The sequence below is a fragment of the Phodopus roborovskii genome, unplaced genomic scaffold (genome assembly GCF_943737965.1).
Source record: "Phodopus roborovskii unplaced genomic scaffold, PHOROB, whole genome shotgun sequence".
Classification (NCBI taxonomy): domain Eukaryota; kingdom Metazoa; phylum Chordata; class Mammalia; order Rodentia; family Cricetidae; genus Phodopus; species Phodopus roborovskii.
In genome coordinates, this window is record NW_026126407.1 from 15,319,996 (window position 1) to 15,341,409 (window position 21,414).

At 43.9% G+C, this 21,414-nt stretch overlaps 1 protein-coding gene across 1 annotated transcript in view; it reads left to right on the plus strand.

Moving 5' to 3' along the window:
- The window catches only part of Dnah9 (dynein axonemal heavy chain 9), a 329,177-nt gene that overhangs the window by 304,309 nt on the left and 3,454 nt on the right, over nt 1-21,414 (plus strand). The window contains exons 63-67 of the mRNA XM_051180369.1: nt 2,719-2,946; nt 6,916-7,107; nt 8,053-8,244; nt 10,055-10,225; nt 16,634-16,816. Coding sequence (XP_051036326.1) covers nt 2,719-2,946; nt 6,916-7,107; nt 8,053-8,244; nt 10,055-10,225; nt 16,634-16,816 — 966 coding nt within the window. The remainder of the gene's footprint in view (nt 1-2,718; nt 2,947-6,915; nt 7,108-8,052; nt 8,245-10,054; nt 10,226-16,633; nt 16,817-21,414) is intronic.

The following is a 21,414-nucleotide window of genomic DNA, read 5'->3' on the forward strand; positions in this document are numbered from 1 at the left end:
GTGACAACAGCTGGAGTCCCTGGTCCCTCAATGTGCCAGGAGATAAAATCCCCATGTTTGCAGATTCAGCTGACATGCTCCTGGCCACCAGTAACTAAAGGAACCCAAGCCCTGCCATGGAAGAAAAGGAACTGTTTCTGAAACTGGTTCCCCAGACAAGGAGCTGAGTTTCCTTTCTTAGCACCCACTTAGCACCCAGTACCCCTACATCTTAAGTTGATGAACTCTTAACTATCTCAGCATCTGAGTTCAAAGCCCCTCTTTAATCCCTGGTGAACTACAGAGTAGAGGTAGAAAAGGACCCCTCAAAACTTATATCTTCCTGAGACTCCTAGATACTTTATTATTAACCTGGGGTTGCAAAGCATGGTGACATACACATGCAACCCCAACAGTCAGATGGGAGAATCAGGAGGATCTTGAGTTTGAGGCCAACCTGGGCTACCTATCAGGTTCCAGGCTAGCATGGGCTATGTAGTGAAAACCTGTCTTAACACCCCAACCCAAAATAGTTACTGGAAAAGGAAAATCCATTGAAATCATTCCTCTTTCAAAATTGGAAAACTAAATAATAATAACTTTCTCAAGAAGAGTTCAGCATCAACAGGCAAGTGCTTCTGAGAACTTGACAGTTCCAGTCACTGTTTTCAACAACTGTTATATACCATGTCATACTGGGAAAAGCTGCCTGAGCTCCCAACCCAAGAACAACCAGTGATCTTTCCCAGGAGGCCTGGCTTCCTCGGACCTGAGGACCAGCCAAAGCTTAGGCATTCTCTGCTCTTCCAGGCTGTAATAGCTGTGGTTGAGTTTCCCCAGTTCTGGAAGTCCCTGAGATCCTTGAATACTCCCCCAGAGTTCCTTCCATAGGAAACAGTTTTTCCTCCCAGCCTTGCCCTACTCAAACATGCCCTGCTCTGTAGGGACTTGGAGTTCTGAGGCACTGCTAGCTTGCTGGTATTGCCACCTAACAGGAACCTTGGCTCTCCAGAAAGTTCACTGAACTCTGCCTCACTGACATGATTCAGAATGAACTCCTTAACAAGTTTTTATTTCACCCTCTGCTACTAACCTTCACACAGCAGCTTCCAGTATAAAGAGCCATTTTAAATCCATCACCTATGGGTCTTTGCAGAAACTCTGGAGTAAGTGTAGCAAGCATGATTGTTACTTCTTTCTATAGGAAAGAAAGCAGCACTCAGAGGCCAAATTACTGTGTTTCTCAGACTGTGCTCGGTGCTGATCTGTGTATTTAAGGCTCTTCAAGCCTGCTTGCTCAAATATTGATTGAGGAGCCTTTATCTGTTCATTATAATGAAACATTTCAATGATGCCAAGGGACCTGCTTCCTAAAGGGAAGGCTCTTTCTCCAAAGAAGTATGATGAACTAAGTGCTGGTCTTGATAAAAAAGAGGAATCAGATTTGGAAGCAAAAGACAGGGTCAAAAGCTAGACAGAGATGCCAATAATGAGAGTAGGCATACACATGGGCCTTTGACAGCAGTGCCCCCCTGTGTTTTAGGGAGATAATTTTAATGGCAATTAGAATGGTCTGGTGAGGAGGAAGCTTGGTAGACGTAGTTTGAATCTGTGCCTTTTAAAATTGAACATGCACATACCTCACTAGAAGGTCCCATTAATATATGATGAGTCAGTAAGTCTGAATGGAACCTGAGATTCTGTTTTTCCCAGCTCCCAGGCACTGCAGCAATGTTCATCCCTTTAGGTTCTCAGGGGTTCAAATAATCCAGGCTCCAGGTAGTGGAGAACTAGACTGAAAGTGTAATTAGATTTTAGACTTAAAGTACAGTCCCAGTACCAGCAGTGTATCATCATCTGGGTGCTTGTTGAAAATACAAATGGTCAGGTTCCACTCTAGCTATTGAATCAGAAGCTGTAAGGAGGGGCCAACAATCAGTGCTTGAAGCTGTCCTCCAGGGAATTCACATACAGTCAGGTCTGAAGACAAAATGCTATATGATTTATGATTATCATAGGGACAAGGTTCAACAGGACGATGCTGGGAAGGCACCAACCATGGTTTCCCTAACCCTTTCAGTATTGTGATTTTAGACAGTTCTGTCACTGAAAGCTATGTATTACATGGCAGCCTTGGTGAACATAATTCCACTTTAAAATGTATGTTATAGGTCTAGGGCACAGTAAGTGATAAAGTTCACACACGCCTGGCATGTATAAGACTTGAGTTTTATCCCTAGCACCACCCAAAACAATAACTGTACACTCAAAAGTAGTTCAGGTAGGAAGTTTTACATTGTGTCTGTTTCATTGCAATTTTTTTAAAATTACTTCAAGTTAAACCCAAACAGTGACAACTCCAATAGTCATGCTAATGCCCCCCCCCCCCAGACAAAGATCTGTAGGTAACTAACCACCGCTGAGAGAGAGAAATCATCTTCAAGGACGAGCCCCGGGTACCAAGTGCTCAGCCTTGAAGCCATGCATATACAAGCAACAATAAACAGAGGTGGCAGGTTGTATTTATATAGTCATAAATTTGTGTATGTAGATGTATGTATAACAACAATAATCATTGAAAAAGAGCTCCTGAACTTGAGGAGTGAGGGAGAATTAAAGTTACAAAAACAAAAAACAAAAAAATTAAGCTGATGAAAGGTGAGGTGTCCCCCCAAGCTACCCACCTGATGACTGTTTACTGCTAACAATGTAAACACATGCCAGCTTCCTTTCCAACAGAATATCCACCTGGTGGCCAAGTGGCTTGGTGCCCTGGAGAAGAAGCTGGAGGAGCTCAGCAAGGAAAGTCACCCCGACTTCAGGGTCTTCATCAGTGCTGAGCCTGCGCCCTCCCCTGAGGGCCACATCATACCCCAGGGCATCCTGGAAGACTCTATTAAGATCACCAATGAGCCCCCCACGGGCATGCATGCTAACTTGCACAAAGCCCTGGACAACTTCACTCAGGTACTGTGTGGGAAGGAAGGGTTAAGAGCACCCCACCCCACAAGGGACAATTCAAACCCAGTGGGAGAAAAGTATGCGTCAGGAACTGCCCATCAGCACTGACTGATGTGAGCAAATGTGCACTGTCTGGAGTTGACTGCCACCCAGTGCCCACTCAATATCTCTCAGCTCTCAGTTTCTAGACAGATCTCAAGGTGCTGAAGGTAGGCCCTTTCTTTTGCAAGAAGAGGAAATTTCGCGCAAGTCTGTTAACTAATATTTCAAAATGAAAAGGGGGCCAGTTGCTATCTAATTGATAAAACCATCTGTAACGAGTAAGGGTTTTTTGCTGGCCTGAACCCACCATGACACCAGCCCCAAATAACACATAAAGACTCTGTATTTGATATAATTTTGTTGGCCAGTTACTTGTTTCTTATTGGCTAGTTCTGTTTTAATTATTAACCCATTTCTTTTAATTTAAGCACTTCCATATGGTCTTATCTTACCAGAGAGGCCCCAGACATTCTGCTCTCTTCGTATTTTATCTTGACTCCTCCCTACTACTTCCTGGAATCCTCCTTGTCTCTTAGCCCCGCCTATCTTGCTTTCCTATTGGCCAACAGTGCTTTATTTATTAACTGGCGGCCTCTATCTCCGGTAAGATAAGACCACGTGAAAATACTTAAATTAATAAAAATGGGTTAATAATAAAGACAGAGCTAGCTGGTAAAAAAAACAAGTAACTGGCCAACAGCATTATATCAAATATCAAATATAGAGTCTCTGTATGTTATTTGGGGCTGGCATAACTTTAGGACCGGCGGTGGGGGAAAAAACATACTCCTTACAAACATCAGGTTAGCTGAGCATCCTATCTTCAAGCAGAATGATGCTCCATTCAGTTATTATCACTGGCTAGCTGCATCCATCCTCAATAGTAAGGGATCAAATAATCTAGGTGTTGGGTATCTAAATCTAGGTGTTGGATGGTATCTAAAAGTTATAAAGTGTGGTCTCTGGATCAGGAGCAGCACCTGGGGACTCTATGGAAATACAAACCCCAAGTCCCACTCCAGAAAATGAGGCTCACACAAGTCAGATTTGAGAGTATTGTGCTCTAGAGAGACTCAGAATACTCAGAATATCAAGGCATAGGACTCAGGAACATTCCCACAATTCCCCATTACTCGGAATCTTAGACTCATGCTGTAGAGGAGTTCTTTAAAACATAGTCAAGGAAAGAAGGGTGTGTGTGTGTGTGTGTGTGTGTGTGTGTGTGTGTGTGTGTGTGTGTGTGTCATGAAAGCAGAAAGGACAGGGGCCTGTGAAGAGGGAAAAGAGACACAGGAGAGGGCAATGTTGCAGGAGAATATGGGAAAAAGAAAATGATATATGCATATGAAAATGTCAAAATAAACCCATAATTTTGTTTGCTACCAAAAAGGTTGATTTAAAACCAGGCCCATGGGTGGCTGAACCCTTATGTGCAGTGTTGCTGCTCAGACCTCTTCAAGATTCTCAGGAAGAAACCACTTCTCATTGCTTCTCCCTGGGGAAGGGAAATACATGAAGGTGTCCATCAAAGGAGGGTAGGGGCAAGGGACCATCTTGAAACCCCAGTGAGCTTTATTAGTATCTACAGAGAAGTTTCTAGGAGCTGCCAGAGGGTCTTTGTCTCTGATGTCACCAGTGAGGCTCTGATTTCTAGACATGCTAACACACACATCACATCCAGGATCTTTAGGTGTGCCAGCAAGTCCCCAGCTAAGTCTCCAGGCTGTGTTAACCACCTGTGTCACTAGCCCTTTGGGCCTGGTTTAACTTACAATATGGTAAAGACAATGGCAGCGTCTCAAAAGGTTTTACTGACTCCATGTTTCAGCCACAGTATGGAAGTCACAGACTGAAGAGGGAATCTTGCACAGACCTGAGAAGTAAACTTGTCCATTCTTTTCATGTCCTATGATCCTCTCCCCCCACCACCACCAAACTCCCCCCCCCCAACACCCTTTATCACCTCATGATGAGGAACACCAAGAGGAGTTGTAGCATTATTTTAGCTTGAAATGTTGGGTAAGAAATATCCTGGTCATTGCAAAGCAGGATAGAAGCTAGGTATTCCCCTAGCCAGAGGCATTTTCTTTACTTTCCCCAGGTAATTAAACTTGATTAAATTCCTAAACATTCCTAGGTGCCAAGAGCAGAGGTCAAACATCTAAATTTTCCATCTTTACTATTCCATGTATGGGGAACACACAGGCTTAAGTCTACACCCAAATAGAGAAGCCTTGCCCTCAGAAGTATGGGGTTGGACAGCAGCATCACCACATGTAGTACCTGGGAAAGTGACAATGATGGGAAGTTTTATGTTTGTCTGTTTTACCACAGCCATTATTATTATTAATTATTATTATTTGGAGGATGGGGATGTAGCTCAGTGGTAGGGTACTTACCTCACTTGAGCAAGGCTCTGGGTTTAATCCCCTGTGTTAGGAGAGGCTGGCAGAGAAGTTGGAAGAGAGTGGTTGTGTTGGGGGAGGGGCTTTCAGAGAAGGGAAGCATCAGAATGTACTTAGCTGGCTCGAGATCCAAGAGCCCAGCAGCAAACCACTCTTCACCTGCTGTACCTTCCTATCATGAAATATACCTGGCCGCCTCTTCACAGCCAGCCTGTGGCTCATTGTCTCTGAGCTGCTTCCCCTGCGCTCCTGATAGTCAGTCTTGGATATGGCCCAAGTGGGAATAAATCCAAAGAGATGCTCTCTCTTCCTGGCTATGTGGTCCCTGCCTCAAAAAGTTCATTCATAGTTTACTGCCACCCTAAGTAACTCATTCTGAGAAGGATAGATTCATTGTTTACAGCAGAGGCCTTTGTAAATTCACCCTGCTCCCCCACAGGGCCACTTCAACCACATGAGGGATAAATTCCTTGGCCTCCTTTTCATTCCTGCTTCCCTAACACACTATTTGGGGGGAGGGGGGATTATTTTATTCTAACTTCTGTGTGAGTGTTTTTCATAGTCAACCAGTCTGGGCATTAAAGGCATTTTTGTGCTTAAAGGCATTCTCCCACAGAATTTTTTTTTTTTTCCCAAATGTGTAAGAAGTAACATAGCATCCTATAGTTTATGGAGTGCTCCATCTAGAAAACAGTTGTGAACGTGTCACAAGGTAGTATCTTTACTGTCCATACCACCTCTGACCACTGAGGATACCACAGAGATGCCATGTGTTCAGGAAGCATGTATCCATGGGAACATGAGCAATACCAGAAGCTACCACTGTTTCCTCTGTGTGAACACAGCCTGAGTGATTCCTAGAAACATCATCGGGACTGAACAAATCTAGTGGTGGGAGCCTTGAGAGCACCTTCTTGGGCTCTGACTACCACATCTTGATCCAAAATGAACAGAAAGAATCTCATTCAGAGAAAACTATTTTTCAGAAATCACCTCCCTGCTATCCCTTCAGTCTGAGTCCTGTCCCATCCTCTTCCTCATTTCAAAAGCTCATCAGTATAGAAGGGGTCCCTTAAGACATAGATGGAAGGACATTTTCTTATTCTGTGATGTGCAGGAAAAGACAGTGTAGAGGTAAGGCTGTAGGTGTTCCCACCTACCTGGTGCACAGTGACATTGATAGAATGAATAAGACACTCATGTCCACAGGCTGTCTACAGCTGTCATTAGCTATGCTTGGGAACCAAAATAGTTAATCCATGTGCACAAACTTAAATCATAGACAAGCACACTGTAGCCTGAATACAAATCTTAACTCAAGTGCTGGACTGAAACTCGTCTCTTTTGCATGTCTGCCTCAATCTCTGAGCCCCACCCTGCCTCATGTCAGTACGATCGCTAACTAGTCCCTTCACCATGGGTGAAAACCTAAACCTTACCCAGGTGTGAACCCTGATCTTCCCCGGACCCTCACCTACCCCAGGCAAGAGAAACTGTGTTAGCATTGTAAATGATGCTTCTCTTCCAGGACACTCTGGAAATGTGCTCCCGGGAGACAGAGTTCAAGAGCATCCTCTTTGCTCTCTGTTACTTTCATGCTGTGGTTGCTGAAAGACGGAAGTTTGGGCCACAGGGATGGAATCGCTCCTACCCTTTTAACACGGGGGACCTCACCATCTCTGTCAATGTGCTCTACAACTTCCTGGAGGCTAACACAAAGGTATAGCAAAGGGGTACGGGTGAAGGTCATTATGATGTGGCCTTCCCATACACAAGGGTTTTGTGGAACGAGGAAAGTCTAAGACCCTACACAAATAACATAAGGAAGTTCCAGGCCCAGGACCAACCTAAGGCTGAGAGGTCAGAACACAGGAAGCATGGGGACCCATACGGTTGGCCCCATGAGAATCCATTCAAGCACCCATCAGACCACCTGTATGTACTGGCATCAGCAGGGATTTGTTAATTGACAGGAAGAGACCACATACTCACCTATTATAAGTTTCCAACCCAACTTGCTTAGGCAACAGGGTAGAGCTTTTATTGGTACACACAGCTCCTCCTGTGGATATGATTTTGCCATGGGAGAAAAGGCCAAATCCTGTAACCAACTGCCTCTTTGTCAATTCCATTTCAGAGAAACTTGTGCTAACAAAGCCTTCTGTCTAAAGGACTGCTCATATCATCAAGGTACCTCTTGTCTGAAGCATCAGCAAGGGCACCATAGGCTCAAATGCCCTGAGAAATTCTGCTAGGAGCCCTAGGTCCTAGGAAGCCCAGCCCCACAGCCTCTCCCCCTTTATTGACTGGCTTGTGGCAAATGCTTTCCCTCCCTAACTCTTACTCCAGAGATTTGTCTAAGCTGTGTTTTATTTATTCTGAACTTTCAGAGGGGACAACTGATCCTGTTGTTATTGGCATAATACTTTGAAAAGTGTCATGGTCCTCACTTCCTCCATTTGATAGTCACTGCCTATGTGAAGGGCTTCTAGGAAAATTCTTCTGTAATTTTTCAAGCCTTTAGTGATATCCCCCAAGCAAGCTTAATACTGCCAGGCTCTGTGGGCACAATGTTTAAAAAGGCATCACTTTTAATCTCAGGAAGATTCTGGCACTAAAGCTTGTGGTGAAATCGTTCTTTCCTGCTCTCTTGTCTCTGACTCAGGTGCCCTACGATGACTTGCGCTACCTGTTTGGTGAGATCATGTATGGAGGTCATATCACAGACGACTGGGACAGGAGACTTTGCAGAACCTATTTGGAGGAATTCATTAAGCCAGAAATGCTAGAAGGAGAGCTGTCCCTGGCGCCGGGGTTCCCACTCCCAGGCAACATGGACTACAGTGGTTATCATCAGGTGAGGCATAGCTGGGTATACAGCAGTGTGATGGTCTCGTGGGGGGACTGAGTATTCCTCCTGTCTGCCATGCACATGTGCACATGCTCACACTGGAACAAGACTGGGGGCCAGGAAAGGATGGCCAGAAGAACTGAGCAGATTTCAGCCTTGTTCTCTGCCCCAACTTTGCTTAACCCAAGAGGCTCAGGATTTCTAGTCACAAATTAAAGATGAAATTGAGCCTGGAGATCTTTGTATCCTAGATGGCTGATTCCATAATTCTATCTGTCATTATTTTATACAGCTAGCATCCTGGGGCAGTTATTTGTTCTTATGATGTTGACAAAACAAACAAACAAAACCCAAAACATTAATAGGGAAAAGTCTCAGATAAGAATTTCAAGACCTTTGCATAAACTTTGAGTGTCGTGATAGAAAATGATCTTGTGCTCATATCACTCACTCCTTCCATTTCCTGTTGGTTGCTATGGACACAGGCATGTTTACTCACATAAAAGAAAAACAGTGTCACTAAGACTTTTCTTACTAGCATTTCAGTTTTTTTATGTGCTATTATTGTGTACAGGGTTTCTCTGTATTGCTTTGGAACCTGTCCTGGAACTAGCTCTGTAGACCAGGCTGGCCTTGAACTCACAGAGATCCACCTGCCTCAGCCTCTGGAATGCTGGAATTAAAGGTGTGTGCCACCAACACCTGGCCCTATTGCATTTATTTTTAAATCATTCAGCTCTCTCTTTAACCTGCCATGAGAAATCTACTGAGAGATAGAGGGGAGGGTTTAGACTTTTAAGCATTCTTGAAAGAAAACTTACTGAAGTTTATGCCAAATTTAAGTGAAAAGAGTGGTCATATAAACAAACAAACAAACAAAACCGAACTTTTAATTCAGAAAACTTAAGAATCATAGTCACTGTTACTGAGAGTTGTAAGCAGAAAAAACTCTTGCATCCCCAAGTTAAAAAAAAAATATATCAATCACAGTCACACCTGTAAGAAGAAATTCAAAATGAGGGGACTCCTTATGAGAAATAAGGAAGTTCTAACCACCTGGAAGGCTTTGCCCAAGATGATAGTGCAAGAGCATCCCCTGGTGTCTAAGGACAATCCACCTATCAGAGCAGCATCCTTGAGGAGGCCTGGTCCTTGCATCCCACAGTAACAGGACTTGCCCATTCCCAGTGGATTAAGGTAGAATCCCTTCCTTGCACATCCCTGGAATTAACCAAATCAAAATGGTTCTAGTGCACCTGCCAAGGGCCCAGGAATAGGCTAGAGAAAATGCAAGGGAAAACCACAAAATTGTCTTTAAAGAATGAGCAACATTTAAACTAATCAGTAACAACACCAAGACATTTCAAAAGTCCCTTGAGGAACTTAACAGGGGATGTAGCTTTCCCCTTTAAAAAAAGAACTGTGAAGGGGTACACAAAACAATGAAGAAAGCGACTTCTATAAACTGGGCAAGATTCTTGGGCAGTCTGTCTGTGGCTACCAGAATTAACCAGAGATGTGTTCCGTGACACGGTGTTTTAAATGCTTCAACTCCAATTCCTTTCCTTGGGAGTATGAGCCCTTCAGTTTGTATGGGCATTTATATTTTGTACCATGTTTATATTTTGTAGGGGAGTTTCAGGGAACTGGTTTGGTGTGAAAAGAGGGTGACCTCAAGAGCAGAGTAGGGGAAACTGTGCCCGATGGGAGAAGTATGCCATGGTCCTCCACCAGGATATTGGTGCTCTGTCCCACAGAGGACCTTGCAGATAGGAGAAAAGTTAGTTACTCTGGCTGATCTCGCCCTTGGTTTCAGTATATCGATGCTGAGCTGCCCCCCGAGTCTCCTTACCTATATGGACTTCACCCGAATGCCGAGATTGGCTTCCTTACCCAGACATCAGAAAAGCTCTTCCGAACTGTGCTGGAGATGCAGCCTCGGGACCACCAAGCTGGAGATGGAGCTGGCGTTACAAGGGAAGAAAAGGTGCGTGGTGGGTATTGCCTGAGATAGTTTGGGATCGCAAGGCTTGCAAGTGGACGCCTTCTGCTAGTAACATTGGCAGGATTGCCAGATGGCTTTGCCAATCCAAAATCAGATTTCATTTGCCTTGTCTGCTGAGGGACGGTCAGGGCTGAGCAGGAAGGGGCATTGATATCAACTTATGGATTTGGGGGGGGAGCAAAGTAAACAATGATGCTGCAATTAGTTGCAAAACAGCTTTCCACTCACCTGCCAACCAGACCCCATCTGGACAGCCACACTTCTCATTGTGGATGACCTCTAGCCCCAGTGTTACGGACACAAAATACTTTAAGCACAATGCAGGCAAGTTTCATGAAGCTAGGGAGAAGTTACAGAGTAGAAAACAAAGGTGGCTGGCATACCAGTTTTAGGAGAATCAAAGGCTTAACATGATGTAGAACAAAGGACAGAAGAATGGGCCGTCAGAGTGAAATTTCTTTATTTTTTCTGAGACCAATGAATTCTACTTAGAAGAGGTGTGTGTTCACCAGCCCCCCAGACCCCCCAGCATTGCCAGACCCCTCTAACTCAGTGGTTCTCAACCATCCTCATGCTGCGATCCTTAAACACAGCTCCTCATGTTGTGGTGACCCCCCCACCATCAAATTATTTCATTGCTACTCCATCACTGTAATTTTGCTACTGTTATGAATTGTAGTGTAAAAAGTAGATGTGCAGCACCTGTCAGGACTCACAGGTTGAAAATCATTGACTGCTCTAATTGGCACCACTATGGGGCTCAACAAGGAAACAGTTTTGGAAGGTTAGGGTAGAAAAGCTGGGCACTTATCAAACATTCATGCTGATTCTAGGACTGATTCCTAGAAAGCAAACTGATTGACACTGAGGAGGCTAGACTTTTACTAAAAATTGGGAGTGATATCCTTCAAATAGGAGTTATAAAGTTGTAATATGCAGTTAAAGTGAACTACAGGGTTTGAAAGTATAATTGAGGGATATGTGTAAAGCTCAGTAGTAAAATAACTTTCCTGTATGTACAAGACCCCTAAACTCAATCTTCAGAACTTGGAAAAAAGGAAAGGGAATTCTGAGTCGTAAATAGAAGGTAACTGGTTACTGACACATCTCTGTAACTACAGAAACAACTTAGGAAGAACGTGCTTTGGCTAATGGCTTCAGGGGGATTTCCACTCCCATGGCATGCAAGGCCATGTAGAACAGCTGGGAGCATGGGGTAGATACCCTTCTTCACCAAAGAATAGACCATGATGCAGAGAGAGCACAGTCAGAAGCAGGGGAGAAGAACAGAACTTAATGGCCTACTTCTAGAAGCCAGGCCCTATCTATCTCCCAGACATCAGCAGCCTTCAAAATGAATCCTTGGGGGGACATTTCAGACTCAAACCATGACAAAGGGTTAGGTCCAGGAGTTGGTACACTAATGATTTTGATGTAGATGAGCATATTAACCAACCTTTTCCACCATCCCATGTGTAAGATAAAGCCAGAGGATGAGGGGAAACAGTGACATCACCCAGAATGAAAAATGCCCCTGTTCTCTGCAGTGGTCAGTTCCTCAATTGTGCCCTTACATGCCCTTGTTTTCCTTTTTGTATGTGCCCAAACCTCCTCATCTGCACTAATAAGATTGGAGTGAGGCCAAGCCTAACAGCCCCATTATCACATAATGTCCTCTGTAGAGCTCTGTGTTCAAATCCAGTCATATTCTGAGATACTGAGGATTGGAGTTCAACATCTAAATGTGGTGATGCATTATTTATGATTAAAGCTTGCCTGAGGATTCAAAAAAGAAGTGGGCCACTAGCTCTTACCACTACCCCAGGCTGAATGGGCTGACCCTGCTGCCTCTCCTCAATGTGGCTGAAGAATCCTGACACTGGATGTCTTGCTATCCTCAATGTGGCTGGAGAATGAATGCCTGATACTGAGACCTTGCTCCTGTCTTATATACCTCCCTAATGCTGGGATTAAAGGTGTGTGATCCCAGGTGCTGAGAACACCTCTGTGTGAGCTGTTTCTCTTTAGGTCTGGGTCAGTCTTGTGTAGATCTGGGTGGCCTTGGACTCACAGAGATCCATCTACCTCTTAATCCTGAGTTTTAGGATTAAAGGTGTATACTACTGTCAGGTAGTGGTGGCACACACCTTTAATCCCAGCATTTGGGATTAAAGGCAGGCAGATTTTTGTGAGTTCAAGGCCAGCCTGGTCTACAGTGAGTGCCAGAAGAGGCTCCAAAGCTGCACAGAGAAACCCTGTCTCGAAAAAACAAAACACCAAAAATAGAGGTTTGTACCACCACCTCCTAGCTTCTGGCTGCTGGGATTAAAGGTGTGTGCCTGGCTTCTATGGCTTGTGGCTGACTTTGCTTTCTGAATCCTCAGGCAAGATTTAATAAATCATAAATATCTCCACATCTAAACCTGGAGGGGACTACTGTGATCAGCCAGAGCACTGGCCCCCTCCAGTAGTGCCCTGGAATGTAAGCCTTCCTCCCTTCTGTGATGATAAAGCAGTTCAGTGCCTAAAAAAGAGCTAGCCATTTGGAGAATAGCTTCAGATTCTCACATATTTAAATGTAAAACACGAAAACCATAAACACATTGTACCTTCTTTTATTAGAAACCTCAAAGTCTGGGGAAACAAAGATTGGTACTTTTGGCAGATTAAATTTCTTTAATGCCTAGAGAGAAGTTAGGTGCACTTGCTGCTTGGGTTCAGGTTCCAGCACCCACATTAGGCAGCTCACAACCACCTGTAGTTCCAGTTCAAAGGGTTCATTTTCAGTTACAAAAGTGACACTATCTCAGTGACACCTAAGGGAAGCAAAATGTCATTTTTCATAATGCTAAAGCTTTTCATATGTGATGATCCACAGTGGTGAGACCTAAAAAATGTAGGCCTGTTCATCTGTTGGTAAAGGCTGAATTGACAGTAGAACAATCTAACAGTAGCTACCCAAGCTCAAAATGTTCGTTTTCCATTCATGATTCTGTTTCTTAGAAACCATCCACAGGAAGCACTCAAATGTACACAGATGATTTTATGATATATTTACATGTATTTATTGCCAAATTTTTATGGTGTAGAAATGAACAGAGCAATTACTTACCAATAGAAGGACAATAAATTGTGTGTGTCAAAATAGCAAAATAATCCATACTTAGAATTAAAGCCATCCCATATGTAGTGACAGAAAAGTGCACTCAAGATTTATAGGAAAGCCAGCCATGGTAGAACACACCTTTAATCCCAGCACTGGGGAGGCAGCAGCTGGTAGAGCTCAGTGAGTTCAAGGCTCGCCTGTTCTTCATAGCAAGTTCCAGGCCAGTCAAAGGTACAAAGTAAGACCCTGTCTCAATAAGTAAATAAATAAGGAGACATTATAGGGACAGCTCTGTAGCTCAGTGGTTGAGTGCCTGCCTAGTATGCATAAGACCCTGGATTCAATCCTCCTGAAGGGGAGAAAAGATTATAAGGCAGATTATATATATATATATATAATATATATATTATATATATATATATTATATATATTATATATATTATATATATTATATATATGTGTGTGTGTGTGTGTAAAGGCAGATTTTATATATATATATATGTGTGTGTGTGTGTGTGTGTGTGTGTAAAGAAAGGAGAGACTGATAAGCATCGTGGTGGGTGAATGGGTAATAAATGCATAAATAACAATTGTTAAGTGAATGTGGCTAGCTAGCTGATGACTGAAAAGACAAAGTCTTCTATACATTGAAGGACATCTGTATGACCCAATCAAATAATCAAATATTGGCAGCTTAACAGTATTTTCCCTCTTATGAGAAGGTTCTAGGAGGTGCTTTTCTGATATTTCTGGAAAATATGTATTACTTTACCAAATAGAAGGGAAAGCAAAGGTTTTGGCTTATGAAGTAGACATAATCCCTTGGAGCCCACCTCCAAGGAGCCATGGGGTTCCCTGAGCACAGGAGAGAGTCCTCCTTTGTCTATGTCCAGCTCTTCTCCCTCCCCAGCTCCTTCCCTAGCCTCCAAACCTCTTCTGACCTGATGAGAGGCAGGAAAGAACTCTGCGTCCCCATGTTTGTGTATTCTGAAGCAATGCCTCTAGACCATCTCTTCATCTCTTTGTGAGTCACAGCCAAATGGCTGCTCACCGATACAGAACTGTTTCTTCAATTCCACTCCAGAGACAGAAGTATAATATAAATTTAGTCATTTGTCTTCGGCTCTGGCAGCAGCTTTCAGGTACCATTTAAATTCCATTCTACTTTTTGCTATGACAGCAACCAGAGACCCATTTGGTGTGGGGTGATAGGCTCTTGGTTTCTTTTTTTTTTTATTTTTTTTTTCTAGCATTAGCTCTTTTCCTTGGAAGTGGATTGTGTGTTAGCAATTCAAGGCAAGGTGAATATTAATCATCCTTTACATTTATATAGTTCTCCAAAGCTTTAGATGCTGTGACATCCATCAGCTCATTTGATTTGATCTTCAAGACAACCCTGGGAGTTGGGGGAGGGGAGCAGCCAGCCAAGACACTCTATGTATATGGATGAAAACCTAAGGCCTAACTGACTTGCTTGCATCCCATGAGAACTGAGTAAGATGATGCTTGGGCCCAGTGACTATGTCCAGAAAGAGGGGCAAGGATCATTTCTCGAAGGAGATAGAGGCCTGCTGTTGGAGGAGGGGATGGAGATGCTAAAGCTGACAAAGCCCAGGCAGGTGCAGGCCTGTAGAGCTTAGCCCTTAGGACTTGGGAGGGCTGGTGCTTGCTTACCTGCTCCCACTTTCCTGTTCCTTCCCCCCCTACTCTGCAGCCCATATGACCATTGTGTGTGTGCAGCTTCATTTGTCTTTCTCTGCTAACAGACCTCCTGGGCTAGCCCATTTACTCCAAAATGGCAGACTCAGCCTCCAAGTGCTTGCCCCCAAATAACCCACAATCTCTGTAACTCAGTTCCAATTTTCTAGGAGAGAAATCCAGGTTATTCTGGCTCCCCTGGTCTAATTAGCTGATGGTTTGTATGGGAAAAGGGATGTGTGGGAGGGTGTTTAAGTGATAGATGGCCATGCCTCTTTTAGAATTCACAAATAGAAAACCACAGTATCGCCCCCTGGGGATACTGAATAGAAGGAAGTGTGTGTGGGACGGGGGGGGGGGTCCCTCAATATCCATGCCCCTCCCTATGTATGCTAAAGACCCAAATGCCTTATGTTGATGGCTTTTTATCTGCATATGTTATGCACATCTTCTGGTATATTTTTTACACAGTGCTGGGCCTTAGGCATCCATTTCATATACCTTAAATCACCACTAGTTTAGTTATAATGTCTAAGGTTGTGCAGACAATTATACAGTTTATGGAATAATGACAAGGTATATTTAGTTTTTGATCCATGATTTGCTGGACCTGAGGATGTGAGGACCCACACACACGTGTCACTGTTGCCCACCACTTCATCCCCGTGCAGAACCACAAGGAGCATCTTAGGTCAAAGCCTTAAGGGTTTCCAGTTTAGTTCCTGTAGCTGACTGGGTCAGGTCAGCCTGTGAGTTTTTCCACCTCATTTCTTAGAAAGGTGTGTTGATCTTTTTTATGCTGGTGACAGAAGTCACCGGGAACTGGTCAACCTCTAGAGAGAAGTGTCCTGAGGTCACTCCTCAACCCTGACCTAGCAAACCGGAGTGTGATGAGAAGAAGGGCAGCAGGTGACTTGTCACCTAGTGTTCATTGCAGGAGGATGGAATCCCATAGCTTAAAAATAAATATTTTTTTAATTCTTCAAGAATTTCACACATATACACACCACACACTCCTTCCCTTAACTCCAGATTCAGGACTCTCACCTCCATACACCCTCAACTCCATGGTTTGTTTGTTTTTTTAATAATCAACTACGGGGAGGAGTGGACTCACTTGCAACCACAGCTGAGACTGAGTTTAAAAGTACAACAGTCCTATCACATCCTGACAGTGCTTTGCTCAGGCCCTTACTAGCTTCTGGCTATTACAATCGTCCTGTTCCCTCTCCAGCACTGCTCCTGATCCCTGGAGTGATATAGATGTCCCATGTGAGACTGAGCACTCCACAGTCAGTACTTGAAGCGCTCTGGTTTTGAGTTGCTTCTGTGCTAACCCTCATCTACCGAACAGAGCAGGTTGTCTGATGAGGTCAAAGAGCTGCATTATGTATGGGTAAAGAACTATGAATTTAGAAGGCAGTTTAATACTATGTCCATTTAGGAGATTACTAAAAGTAAGGACCTAATACTCCTGGAGCTTGTGAGGCCCCCCAGCCATCAGATTATTGGCCAGATTTACTATATACCAGGCATATATTTCCATGGAGGCCCTCCTTAATCGCCTATTTTCTACCATGGAGCAGGTCAAGACCCTTCTGGAAGAAATACTGGATCGGGTGACAGATGAATTTAACATCCCAGAATTGATGTCCAAGGTGGAGGAGCGCACCCCCTACATTGTAGTTGCCTTCCAGGAGTGTGAACGCATGAACACCCTTACCAGAGAGATCCAGCGCTCACTGAGAGAGCTGCACCTCGGTTTACAGGTGAGCAAGGTCATGGGTAAGACAAATATGGCTGGACCCCACAGGGGCAGAGTGACAGACACCAAGGAGTCTAGGAGCTGAAGGGCAACTGTCCCAAAGCCACCTAAATGTCTGAGAGGTGTCAATACAGAAGCCAGAGTCTGGTCCTGGGGACATCTGAAAGAATCTGCATAGAGCTCGGCCCCTGTTCAAAGAGTCTTCTATGCCCATGGGTAATGACTTACATCTTTAATTTTAGTAAGAGTTATAATCTCTGGCTGGTGGAACAGCTCAGTGATAGAGCTTGCCCAACATACATAAAGCCCTGGGTTTGATTCCCAGGGTCTCAGAAGTTTGTATGTATGTGTGTCTTTTGGTTTTGTAGCTTACAGTGAAAGCCCAGCTAGGCTCCCATAATCCAAGTCTGGATTCTTCTGGTGCTTCATGTCTAGTTTTTAGAGCTACAAAGTCCAGTTGTATGTGAAAAGCAATTAAATTTTCTGCATGTAGACACCTATAGAAAGTACCAAATAGAACAAAAGCTAAGGTTGTTTTAATTTTTCTACTTTTAATCTCCAATCCCCCCTACACACACACACACAATATGGACAGAGGGAAATAATAGGAATGCCTAGCCTATTAAGGACAGGCAGTGTTTGATGGCTTTCAAATTCCATGCCAGCATATAATCAGATAAATGTGAAATTCCACAGCAGTCTCAAATGTAAAGCAGTCCCTCGCCCATCATATTTTGCATCTCCAATCCTGGGGAAGCAGGTGTATAGTGGCAATTATCCTGAGTAGGTTTGCTGCAGTCATAGCTTATTGAAGCCATGCAATTTGGTGCAGGCTATTTACCCATTTGACTTCCAATTTGTTCATTTTTCTTCTAAGAACCTTCACTGTGGCTCTGTGTAGTCAATCATGAAGAATGCCTGGGCAAAGATGGGAAAGCAGAGTGGAGTTTCTCTTTCAGTCTAGTTCCCACAATGTTGATTGATGGGCTCTGTGGGGAAGGATACTAAGAGGCTAAAGAGGAGCCTTCCCTGTCTGAACAGCCTGATAGAAGGTGGGGGTTCATAAATAAGAGGCTCAAGGAAGAAGCAGACAAAGGCCTGTGACACAAGGGAAGGCCCCAGAGGAGAAGGCACAGAAGAGACCTTTGAGGAAAGGTAGACAGGGACAGTTGAGGACAAAAGAACGGGGCTTCTAGTGATCAAAGGCTCCTCTAAGAGTTCACCTAGACAAGAAACAATATAAGATGAACTTCTAGAAAGTGATAGAATGATGACCTAGAAGTAGTGAGGAACTTGTATGAGCTGTAAGGTATTTTCAGAATCCTCAGAAAACAGTTCCATGAGTTTCCCCAGAGTAGTCTGGTCATCAGACTCATAACACATTCTCCCATCCCTATCTCCATCTACCAGTCCTTCTGTCCTCCCTGATGACATCAAGGTTGAAGCCCTGTAAGCAGTGCAAGCTGACCCTGGGGTGAGTGCAGCTTCTAAAACACATCACGAGAAAGAAAGAAGACAGACAGAGGATGCCCTTCATGGCAAAAGGAAGCAGAGTTCAGAACAGGGAAAGCAGCAGAGGAAGGGCCTCCCAGATGGGCTGGCCAAGACATAAAGCACTCCAGCACCTGCTAGATGGGACAGTGGGGAAGTCTGCTTCCAAGCTTGCTGGGGGAGGGGGAGAGTAGGTGACCTGCTGACTTTCCCTTTGTCCTTTACTTAGCTTCAGCAGTCACTGGTTCAATATAGGAAAAAGTGGGCATCTCCAGTCCCCCAGCACATAAGACAAGCCAAATGACATCCCAACTAAGCACCACAGTTCCAAAATGCCTGACCCTTTGAGTCATTAACCAAACACTCTTAGCCTTTATGATGAAAACGGACTGACTGGCCATAAGACCATGTTCCCAGAAAGTCCTAGCTGAGCTGCCAGATATATCCCTGAAAGCCTGGAGCAGCTCAAAGCACACAGAATATGTATGGGTAGGGAAGAAATCTGGGGAAAGGCAGCCAGCCATGGACACGTACCACAGAGAGAATTTCTCTTGGGAATTCACCACTGTCAGACATCTGGCTCTCAGCCTCCCTAGGTGTTCTCATTCCCATTAGTCAGATGCACAAAGGCCTGATCTACAAAATTCTTAAATGGTAGTCCATTGTTTTTTTCATTGTTTGTAATTTTCAAGGGAGCATATACTTTTCAAAGGAGCATGTTTAGGAGACTATTTAGAAAATTCTCTTCTTAGAGGTAAACATGAGAATTCAAGTTTTAGACTTATCCAAAACAGTAGACATTAATATAAATGACACATTAGATTTTAAAGATAAAAGACCAAAAACTGTAAAATATGTCATTAATAATTTGTTGATTATATATTCAAATATTTGGCATTTTATTTTAGGTATCATGCAAAGAAATATTAGAAAAATTAAACTAACCTGTTTCACAATTTGAAATGCAGCTGCCAGAAAAATCTCAGAACCCTCATGGGTCCCATTTCACTTGGCTAGCCCAGCATCTGGGCATGTCTGGAACTTCTCATTATTCAAATGATGGATGACTTTGGGTTTTTTCACTATGCTTTAGTTTTTCTAATTTGTGCACTTGTTCAAATGCAAAGGCTGACTTTCATTTGGTCTTGACTCCTGCAGACTATGCTGACTTCCAGATCAAGTTGGGAGGGGCATAATGTTCTGATCTTTTGATCAGCAGCTAGCCAGGCCTGATGATACCATGATACCTTTGGCTATCTTGTTCTCTACCAGACACTAAAATGCACAAGCCACTACCAACTTCAGTCTGGAAGGCAGAGTGGAAGATGACTTCCTGGTGACTTATATAAATGAAAGCTAATGGCCAGGAGTAATGATTTGTATATATGCCAGCAATGCCTACACTTGGGAGGTGAGCTTACAAATTCAAGGTCAGCTTTAACCATGTGAAATTCTATTTCCCAACACTGAGGGTTGGAGAAGTAGTTCAGTCATAGTGTAGTGCTTACCTAGAACATGTGAAGGTACCAGCAGAGTCAAGCCCAGCAAGGGGTGGGAGAAAATGGATAGTGATCTGTCAGCATAGGGTTGGCATGAAATACCCAAGGTAGTGTTTTCCCCAGCCTATCTATGTACTGATGCTGCTGCTGCCATCTGACCATAGCCTGGCTACTGACGACCTTTCAAGGGGAGGCTTCTCGTCTCACCTATACCTTCTTCCTTAGCTTTGGCCTGACCACAGCCTATGAATCTAACACATTGTGACTAAAAGGAATGAAGGCCTATAGGAAAAAATAAAGCTTCTATTCTATTGTACCAACAGAAGATTATGAAAGCACTTATTTATAGGGATGGATAAAGAGGATAAGGTCACAGACAAGCAGCCTTCATCATACCTGGGAAAGGTGCCACACAAACTGCAGTGTTCTCTCAGCTTCCCATCTGTATGGGAACCAAGGAAGTATGTCACAGGACTCTGGGACACAAGGCTGCCCGATAGATGCAAGAGTCCGATTTTTAAGTTTTCTTCTTGCTGGCCCACTCTGTGGGCAGGTAGGCTTGGATACTAACCAGTACTGCTCAGAGCCAGGCCAGAAAAAGTCAGGAAACCATTTTCATTATTGTATCATAATTTTAAGGAGACCTGTACTAGAGGTTGCTGAAGGAGAGGGGTGGGGAGGGCTGGTGGCCAGAGTTTGGCCATAGACTCTTGCCTGCCCCCCTATGACAGCTTCCATTGATCTGGCAAAATCTTAGGAAATGTGTTGTTTGTTCTGAATAGTTTTAAGGACAGGCTGCCAGTGCTGTATTTCTCTAGGCTAAGGAGGCGATGCAGGTACACTTTGTGAATCGGGGAAGGGCAGGAACTGGTTGCCTCCAGCCCCTTGAAGACAATCCTTTCTACACTGCTCAAGGTAATGAAAATGCCTGCATTCGGAAACCAAACTACAAGGTGGCTCCCACTCTTCAGTACGTCCTGCTTCTGTGGTAAAGTGGGAAGCCTAGGAGACAGCACATTCTTTTAGTTTCTCTTGCTTGTGCATTTGGTCATTCATTGCAAAATCATCAGAATAAATGATACTATAAGCAGATGCATGAGAAATCCTAAGGAAACTAAGTTAGATATTTTATGCTTCTTTGCTGTCAAAAAAGGAGTTTAGGTTTCTGAAGGGTGTTAAGTATTGCACTTAAGAAATTATTTAAGTTCATAGCAACTACAGATTCACATCAGGCAGTCCCATCACACAAAACACTCCTAGCATCCCCAAAGTCTACACGTGTTACAACTGATGAGCAACGCACCCACAGTTCACTTGGGGATTTCTCTTGGTGTTCTCCTTCCTATGGGTTTGGACAAATAACTCAGTACATAGCCACAATCGCATAGTTCCACTTCTCTTCACATCTGTGGGGCAGGGAGGTGGGTTTGTGAGGATTTATGTGGGTGAGATATATATACACATGCATATAGGGACCACGGGTCAGCCACGAATGTTGTTCCTCAGGGACCATCCATCTCATTTGGGTTTCTCATTGGCCTGGAACTCAAGTAGACAAGTCTAGATGGCCCCAGTGAGTCTCCACCTCCCCAGCACTGGGACTAAAAAGCAC